Here is a 9,076-nt window from a genome sequence, read left to right as displayed (position 1 = left end):
TTTATTTGAAAATATTTTTTTTTATAATTATTTTGATATTTATTTTTCTATCTTTTGAGAAAATATCTATAAATAGATATTTGAGGATAAATTATTAATATCTCTCTTTCATGTTTTTCTTCTTTACTCTCCAAGTGATTTAATTAGATATTCTCTAATTCCTCCTTGAAGATTCTTTATTGTTTGTTCAATACAGGTCTTTTAAAGGCTTGTCATATCCACTAAAACTATTTGCATCAAACTCATAGCAATCTTATTGAGAAGAGGATGTAAATATCGTTTTTAGAAAAATATTTATACACATTTCAAGCCTAAATATCTTTCCTAAAGTATTTTTGATCTTGTGTTTGTTATTTGTTTCCATAATATTTTTAAAGTATTTGTTATACGTTAATTTAATGGGCAACTAATAATTATGTAGAACCTCTTATAGTTCTCTCCGCTTTAATTATCTAACCATTATTTTATGTATAAAATATTTATTAATATCTTCGTCTTGTTTGAATGATAGATTCAACATATTAGAATTTTTTTTAGTTTTATTCATTTTATTTGGTTATGGAATTATTACAACTTTCGTTTTTTATATATTAAGTTTAAAATAAATTTCGTTTACACTCTTGTCAACCAAATTACAAACATCAGTAATTAACATACAACATGATTATATTTCTTATATTGATTATTAAATTAATCTATTACAAAAACATGGGAACTCATAGACAAACCAAATTATTGTTGAATCTCCTGATTTTTTTTTAGTGCATATTAATATAGATATAGATATATATATATATATATATATATATATATATATATATATATATATATATATATATATATATATATATATATATATATATATATATATATATTCCATCAAATTTAACACTTATCATATCACTTTTTGCTAGAATTCTTATAACTAATTTGTTTAATTCAACAAACATATATACGATTACTGATCTAATTATTTATTTACTTATGCTAACTAGCAAGCCTCAATATAATTGCCCTAAGACAAATAAATATGTATGTATATATTAGGAAATATAAATAATAAAAAAAACTTATAAGATCTTAAGCTACTCTTAAACCAAGAGATCCCTCTCTCTATATTCTATCTAATCAATTTATTTAAAAGATAAAAAAAATAATAATCTATTTTTTTAAAAGATAGATATACTTTAAATATTAATACTCTTCTTGAAATATACTCTTAGAGCTAAGTTTCAGCTTACATCGAATATCTTCAAATGATCATTTAGAAAGAGATTTAATAAAGATATTTATGATATTATCTTTGCTTTTGATCTCCATGACCTTAATGACTATTGGAATCATCATTTTTCAAATAAAATAATATGCAATTTCAATATATTTGGTTTTTGCATGATAAATTAGATTTAAAGTTAATTTTAAGACACTTTGATTTGTCATCAATTTTAAAACCCTTATCTCTATAATTGTATCTAATTAACTTATTTAAAAGATATATTTTAAATTTTAACATATTGTTAGTTGATCAAAGACTTGTATTACAAGTTTAATATTCATTTACTACCTTTCCTAATTGTAATATATTGCTGCATATTCATAGGTAGATCTTATTCGTAACTTATCGATTGATCAAATTTGGGAAACATTTTGATGAATACTTTTATGTGGACTGATTCGTATTTTGGTGGGTTGATGGCTTTCATGGGCTCCAAAACTTCGAACTTGGACCCATCTCGCACCAGCAATATACCTCATTCATAATCCTTCTAATCTCTTAAGTCATGCTTTGAGTATTCTAGAAAAAGACCGACCATCTTTTTAATTTGCCTCCTAAGCTATATTTTTTGATTGGTCATGACCTTCAACGATTAGATGAGGAAAAACTCCTAACTAAATATATATAACTTTTCATTTATGTTTATATATGAAATAATTAATTTTGATTAAATATAAAACTAGTGGTTCATATTCCATTGGCCTGAGTACATGACACTTATATATGAACTCCAAACTCGAGACCTATTACTTATGTAATAATTAATTAACGATATATCGAGATGATTCAATATCATCTTATAAATGCAAAGTTGTAGTTTATTTTTCATATACGGTAGAGGGAAAAAAAATTATATAATCCCTTTTTTTATGATTAAATCTTAAGGCATCTCACATTCAAATCTCAAGAGTGAATTTTTTAGAAAAATATAATATAATATAAATCATATAATTCAATGCATTCTAATTACAAACTTATTTAGTAATATAAGAAAAATAGTACGTAGACAACTAATTGACCCTACATAAAGATGTCAACTAATTGATCAATGTGTTATATAGTTAGCGCATGAGATAGACGTTTAACGTTTGAATAACATTTGAAGTTTCGACAAAACTACTCGTTACAAAATAATTGTACACTAAATGCATACATAAACAAATATCTTTCCTAAAAGAATTCATCTATGTCCATTGATCATCAGGGCATGTTAGCTATCAACCTAAATAATCATAATCTCAAAGGAGAATCGTACTTTATGGAGTAGAACTAGATATTGAAGTATCCTTTCTCTTGAATGATGGACTATGCTATTTGATAGGGGTAAAAACTGATTTGACATAACACCCCGAGATTTAACGTAATACACCCCCACGTCAGTCACCCCTGTGCGGCACACTGCCCCAGGGAGCGAGCATTAACACCGACACGACATGCACCCATGCCCACCGCACCCAAACGACCTCCTCGACCGATCCCTCATGACTGGCCGAGGTAGGGGGGGCGTCGACTAACACTCCCCATACCCTGAGGTAGCTCGGCCTTCCACGCAACGCCCACGACGACTGCAGACGCCCTCAGAGGTACGGCCCTGCTCCAGCAGGATGGCACATCAGGTAACATCAAACCCGCTTATAAATACCTCATGGCTCCCAACGGGCAGGGGGTACACGATCTCACTCAAAACTCCACTCCGCATCACTGACTTGATCGTCGGAGGGGTCGGGCCGAACCACCGACCCGATCTGTGTGCAGGTATTCGACCGAAGCAGAACCTGCTCGGCGCCGCGGAACTTCCCAGCCAGATCCCCTACATCAGCCACCACAAGATCCTAAGGGGAGCCGCGTCTGATCCTAACCATTTGGAGCCCTGAACCAACCGCGTCGACTCCGAAGTCACGACTAAAAAAGTTACTTACTGTAATACTATTCAAACCTTTTTCTTAATCCTTTCTTTCTCAAAGGAAGAATACTAAATTCTTTTTCCATTATAGGAATTGGAAGTACTCATATCACCATTGATAATTTATACCCCGTTCTCTAAAACAAATACGATTAAAATCTACTACCACACTAATAATTTTTAGTGTTTCAGGCAAGAAAAAGAAACGCTAGGAACTAAAATAACTACGTCGTAGCGCCTTTTAATAGATTACAAGGTAACTTTTGTAGTTGTCACCGTTCCTCTCATGATGTTGACGAGCCACCTAAACCTCATTTTGATATGGCGATCGTATGGATACCACATGAACCATTAGTGCATTCGAAGATGAATCATTCTTCTTTGTAGTATTGCTTAAGATATGTGACGAAGCCCATATAAAAGTTATCATGTCTTCGTGCAACCCAACCCTTCAATTATAGTGTCTTCGTTAGAAAAGCTAAAGCCATCTTTTTGGTAGAGATATATAAAATCCAAAGCTTTTTTTGCCGATACATCACTTCGCACCAAATTCGTTCTCGGCAAACTCCAATCCACTGCCAAAGCAATTGGTAGAGTGCTTGTGGGCTTCCCCCCGTTCACTCCTGCTCTAATTTGAAATCAAAAGTATGATAGCATGTATTTAAAAATGATATAATTAAAACGCAATGTCACACGTGAATTCCCCAATTTTGGATGACTTTATATGTGAACTTCCCACGACGATGATCGATGGTGCGGACTTAGCTTTTTCTTTTTTTAGTGTGGATCAATTTTGTTTCCTATGCCTTTTGGTTTGTAGTCTGAATAATGTGTTGGGAAGAAAGATGTGGGGGTAAATTAAAAAATTTTATTTTATAAAAATTAAGATTATTCATGATCTTTATATTGTCTTTATCTCACTCTTTTTTCTCGCTCGCTCTCGACTCTCTTTATCTTGATGTTATCCTTCATATTTTTACCGTTTAGTTCAATCCTTTCTCAAAAGAAAAAAATTTCATATTTTTTTAAAGAGCTTATCTGTTGGTACATTCTCTTTATTTGGAGATTCAAAATCTTTTTTCTAGAGTGTCATTGGCAACGAAGATGAATGAGGGTCATGAAGGGGAAAGTATTGAATTGACTGGTGGAGAGCAAAGGTGAGGGTGAGAAAGGGAGTCAAGTTGGATGGTAAAAACGTAGAGGGTAACGTTAAGATAGAACCGAGCTAGCGTGAGATGGAGAGGTGTGAGCATAATGAGATTCAGATGATCGAGACAACAAGATCTTATAATGAAACAGAAGCGATGATGAGAGATAGAGATAATCGTGATAAGATAAAGACGATGATCGAATGAAAATCAAGAATAATTTTATTTTTTAGAATACAAAGATGAGAATAAAATAAAAATAAAATATTTTATGATAAAAAGGTGATTACTAGATATTTTATTTTTGAGAAGGAAGTTGCCAAAATACCGAGGAGAAAGGAACCCGTACCCACCTCGGGTGACGAGGCAACCAAAAGGCAGCGATAGATTCCCTTCGACGAGGATCGCGTCACTTCTGACAGCCGCACAGCCTCACAACTCCCGGCGGGCCCCGCGAAGTGGATGGATAAGAATGAAATTTCAAGTGGGCCCCATTTGCCGGGATACGACGTAAGCTGCATTGTCGCTGTACTCGTTTCAGACCCACTTCGAAGACGCACTCGCGCTTCGTCACGTACCACATACCCGACCCAACTAGTTCTCCGTTGCGTGGGCCCCACGAATTAGCTCGAACCTTTGCTGCCCTTGCTTCACTTACGCTCCCCATACCTGACGTTTCGACCTTCGGGACCGATTATAGTTGCCCAATGAACATCCAGGTATACAAGTGAGCACATGTCAGAGAAGTGTATGAATCCGTCGTCGTCCACCCGCGGCGCATGCCATGGTCGTTTAGCGCGGAAACAGAAATGTAAGAGTCGGCGCTGTGTACCCACGATTGGCACCACCGCCCAACGTAATCACAATGGTCGCAGCGTCGCCACTTATAAGAGTGGTTGGAAGAACATTATCCACCTCACCTGGAACAATAATGATATTATATATATATATATATATATATATATATATATATATATATATATATATATATATATATATATATGAACATAAATAACGATGTGTAATAAAAAGGCGAAAGTTGATGCATAATTCAACAGCCTAATCTGCATACCACATTAAAGTTGAGTGCAGTTCATACGAGAGAATGAGGTCAACAATGATTGATTCTTTTTTCTTTGATGGTCGGCCGGTCCATCCGGATAAGAACGACCAACATGGACATAAAAGCCATATTACTTTTCCGCCTTATACTTTGGACGGTGGAGAGAAAAGAATGAGCGACGAGAGAGAAATGGATTTGGTTACTGATCAATTAAGCGCATAGATAGAGAAGGCAGTGGTGGGCTTTTATTCGATTATAAATCTCTTTTTGAAATCTTAAACCATATCAAATGATATTCCAATTCGAATATCTCAATAAGAATTATAAATCTTAAATATAAAAATAAAAAAGATTTTTTTTTTTTTGTTTTGCTTCTATCGAAAAGAGAACGAGAAGATATTTAATTTTCTCTTCTCGGAATAAATACAAAGAGGGAAAATGATCTTCTAACTTATAATCTGATGATGATCGTTATACAGAGATTTACTTTACAAAGAAAAGTTACATGAGTTGCAAGTGGGGATTTAGTTTCTATTTAGGTGCATGTTATTTTTGTTGTTGGATTATGAAGAAAAATATTGCTTCTAAAATATTTTCTCTAATAAGTTAAGAGATATATTATTTATGAAAGGATGTTCAAGTTCTTGGCTTTAATTTGCATTAACTAAGTTTTTTTTTTCGTTGTATCTAATTATTCTTATATGCTAAAAAATAAAAGGAGTTTCAATCCATTTAAACTTATGTTGATTCACTTGATTATTTCATTGATACCAGGATATTTTTAAGTATTTATGATAAACCTTTTCCTTGTTCGAATCGTGAACATGTTTATCGACTCAACAAATAGCTATATAATTATGATCATTTCTCATGTCGATGACTCGTATAATTATGATCTTTCCTAAGTATTTATTGACTCAACAAATAGCTATATAATTATAGATTCTTGGGCATGATAAGACATATTATTTGTTACATAATTTAGATCATGATAAAGGAATCTAATATATGAATCACATGTCATATTATCATTAGTATCACATCAATTCAAACATCTAATACATCAATGATCACATCTTGACACTTATATATCATAAGTAGACGATCCCTCGTTATTATTATACAAAATCATTCAATCGTTCATTTTCTCCTAATTATTAGAATAAATTATCATAAAAAGATCTCGTATGCTTACTTATTTTTTCATATGTTCTCCTATTTTTTTTAAAACTAATAATTTACTTAATTTTTTGAACTATTCGAATCCATGTACTACATAAAAAAAAATATATCAAGCTTATCTCGATTTAATTTTCTAGAAAATTCAAGACGACAAAAAGCTTGTGACAAGTGTTGACTTGTCAAGATTATCTTTAACCTCAACGAGTCAAACAATCGAAACCTACTTATTTCTTATTTGGTATAATCAAGCCTCGTCTTTGAACAAAGTTTCGATCGACTTTGACTCACCTTAACGATCGAATTACCTAACCAATTTAAAAATTATAAATAAAATACAAAAATTTATCTTCGCCTTCGCTCAATAATAATAATACCATGTCACACAATTGTTTAATATAATAAGTATTTTGAACAAACCAATAACGCTAAATGACAATTATAATCTTTCACCTAAATTCAACCTGCCAATTAAATCCGTCACTTGCACTGTCCAAATTAAACATTTCCTAAGATCTTTGATGTGACTCTATTATTGGACACCGAAGAAGCTGCGCGTGACTTCGAGCGTCCTTTCGAACTGCATCTGGTTTGAGATCAACCCGACTTCTAGATTAGTGGTGTTTGGGTTAGCCCATCAAACACCTCTCTCCCTCACCTCCAAGTTTGGATCGAAACGTGGCGCCCACAGATGACAACCAATCAGAAGCCGTCACGAGGGACTCACCGTCGACGCTGTTCGGGTTCGGACAGGCGATCCGCGTCCTTCGCCGTGCCCGTCCCGCCCCCAATTTTACCCACGAAGGGAGGCGGGGAAGGCAGATCAGGGGGAGGTGGAATCATCTCCGGCCCCACCAAAACCCACCCCCTGGTTTCTGAGAGACGACGCCACGTACTCTCTTTTTCCTCGATACCCAAAAAAATCTCCGGTGCTGCGCGCCCACCTCGCGTCCGGCTTTATCTCCCCCTCTTTCTTTTTCGCTTCCATTTTGTTATTCTTTTTTATCATATAGAATCCCTAATTCTCTCTCTATCTCCATCTCTGACCACCTCTTTCCCTATATTACAACCCCAGCCCCGAGACCCTCTTCCTCCCATAGCCAGGCTGCTGCCTCCTCCCACTCCCGTACCCTTTTAGTCCTCCGCGAAATCCTATTCTTCTCCTCCCCTCCTCCCTTGGAATCGGCCACGCGGTTCAAGGCACCGATTTGGTGTTCGCCTTGTTCTCACGTAACAAGGTGCCGTTTTCTCAATCTTTCTCTCTTTCTCTTTTTGTGGTTGTGGAGATCGTTGAGACGGTATGCCATGCGCATGTTTCTGATGGGATTCCTTGCTGTAGAGGTTGTTTGAGCTTTTGGGTTGTGGTGTTGCCTTTTTCTTGAACCGGAAGCAATGGATTTTGTGGATCCGTAACGCCAAAGATTTGTTTTTTATATTATTGTCAGAGGGAGAAAAGGGGCGGATTTGGTGGTCGATCTATAATATTTGATGTGTGCTTGCTATTGGTCGCGTGTAGATTGACCGGCCGAGCGATTGATCTGGAAAGAAAGGGGAGGGAGGAGAATGGCGGAAGAGCAGCGATGCCAGGAGGGCCACCGCCTCTGCGCGAACAACTGTGGCTTCTTCGGGAGCCCCGCGACGCTCAACCTCTGCTCTAAATGCTACCGCGATCACCGCCTCAAGGAGGAGCAGGAGCGACAGCAGCAGCCGGCCTCTTCTGCCGCCGCGTCTGCGATGCTCACCGTCGCGAAATCCTTCCCTGCCTCTTCCCCAGCCGTCGTCGTGGTTGACGAGGAGGTGAGCGGCGCCTCTGTCCCGGCCGACCCGCCGGAGGAGACGGAGAAGAAGAAGAGCGCGGCGGAGGGGCCGAGCCGGTGCGCGAGGTGCCGCAAGAGGGTGGGGCTGACGGGGTTCCAGTGCCGGTGCGGGGCCACCTACTGCGGCGTCCACCGGTACGCCGAGCAACACGACTGCACGTTCGACTTCAAGGCGGCCGGCCGCGCGGCCATCGCCCGCGACAACCCCGTCGTGAAGGCCGACAAGCTCCACAAGATCTGAAGAATCTCCACCCTCCGTCTCCCCCTTCCCCCGGCTCGATGGACGGCCCCGATCTCGTCCCGGTGGAGACCCCACTCCCTTGTGATATGATGATGATTGACGGCTTTCTGGTGGATTGCTTTCTCCATTTCTTTTTTTCTTTTTTTCTTTTTTTCTTTTTAGGTGCTGGTGGTGGTTAAAAAAAAGCCTGGAAAATGTAAACTATTATTAATTAGTAGTTCCCACTTATTTTTCTTTTAATATTTTCGTTTATTTATTTTTCTCTCTAAATCCTAAATAATAACGTCGTGAGGGATACCTCGTCGTTTCCGTGTGCGGTCAGGTTGGTCACGGGTGACGACTCGGTCTCGTGTTGACCAGGCGGCGTCAACGAGTCCGTGAGGACACCCCGCCGACGCAGACGGCGGCGTCAGCGAGTCCGTGGGGACTAGCTGCCGACGCGAGACGGC

At 37.4% G+C, this 9,076-nt stretch overlaps 1 protein-coding gene across 1 annotated transcript; it reads left to right on the top strand.

Moving 5' to 3' along the window:
- Nucleotides 1-7,665: 7,665 nt before the first annotated feature.
- LOC135595508 (zinc finger A20 and AN1 domain-containing stress-associated protein 5-like) lies at nt 7,666-8,867 on the top strand. Its single transcript, XM_065086518.1, has 2 exons — nt 7,666-7,807; nt 8,086-8,867. Exon 2 carries the CDS (start codon nt 8,133-8,135, stop codon nt 8,625-8,627), a length of 495 nt encoding a protein of 164 aa, XP_064942590.1. The 5' UTR covers nt 7,666-7,807; nt 8,086-8,132; the 3' UTR covers nt 8,628-8,867.
- Nucleotides 8,868-9,076: the final 209 nt, after the last annotated feature.

Source organism: Musa acuminata, chromosome BXJ1-10, assembly GCF_036884655.1.
Source record: "Musa acuminata AAA Group cultivar baxijiao chromosome BXJ1-10, Cavendish_Baxijiao_AAA, whole genome shotgun sequence".
Taxonomy (NCBI): domain Eukaryota; kingdom Viridiplantae; phylum Streptophyta; class Magnoliopsida; order Zingiberales; family Musaceae; genus Musa; species Musa acuminata.
The sequence above is the reverse complement of the archived record's forward strand: the minus strand, read 5'-3'. Positions and strand labels throughout refer to the sequence as shown.

Coding starts and splice junctions, on each gene's coding strand:
- LOC135595508 (XM_065086518.1), top strand. CDS start 8,133: ATGGCGGAAGAGCAGCGATGCCAGGAGGGCCACCGCCTCTGCGCGAAC.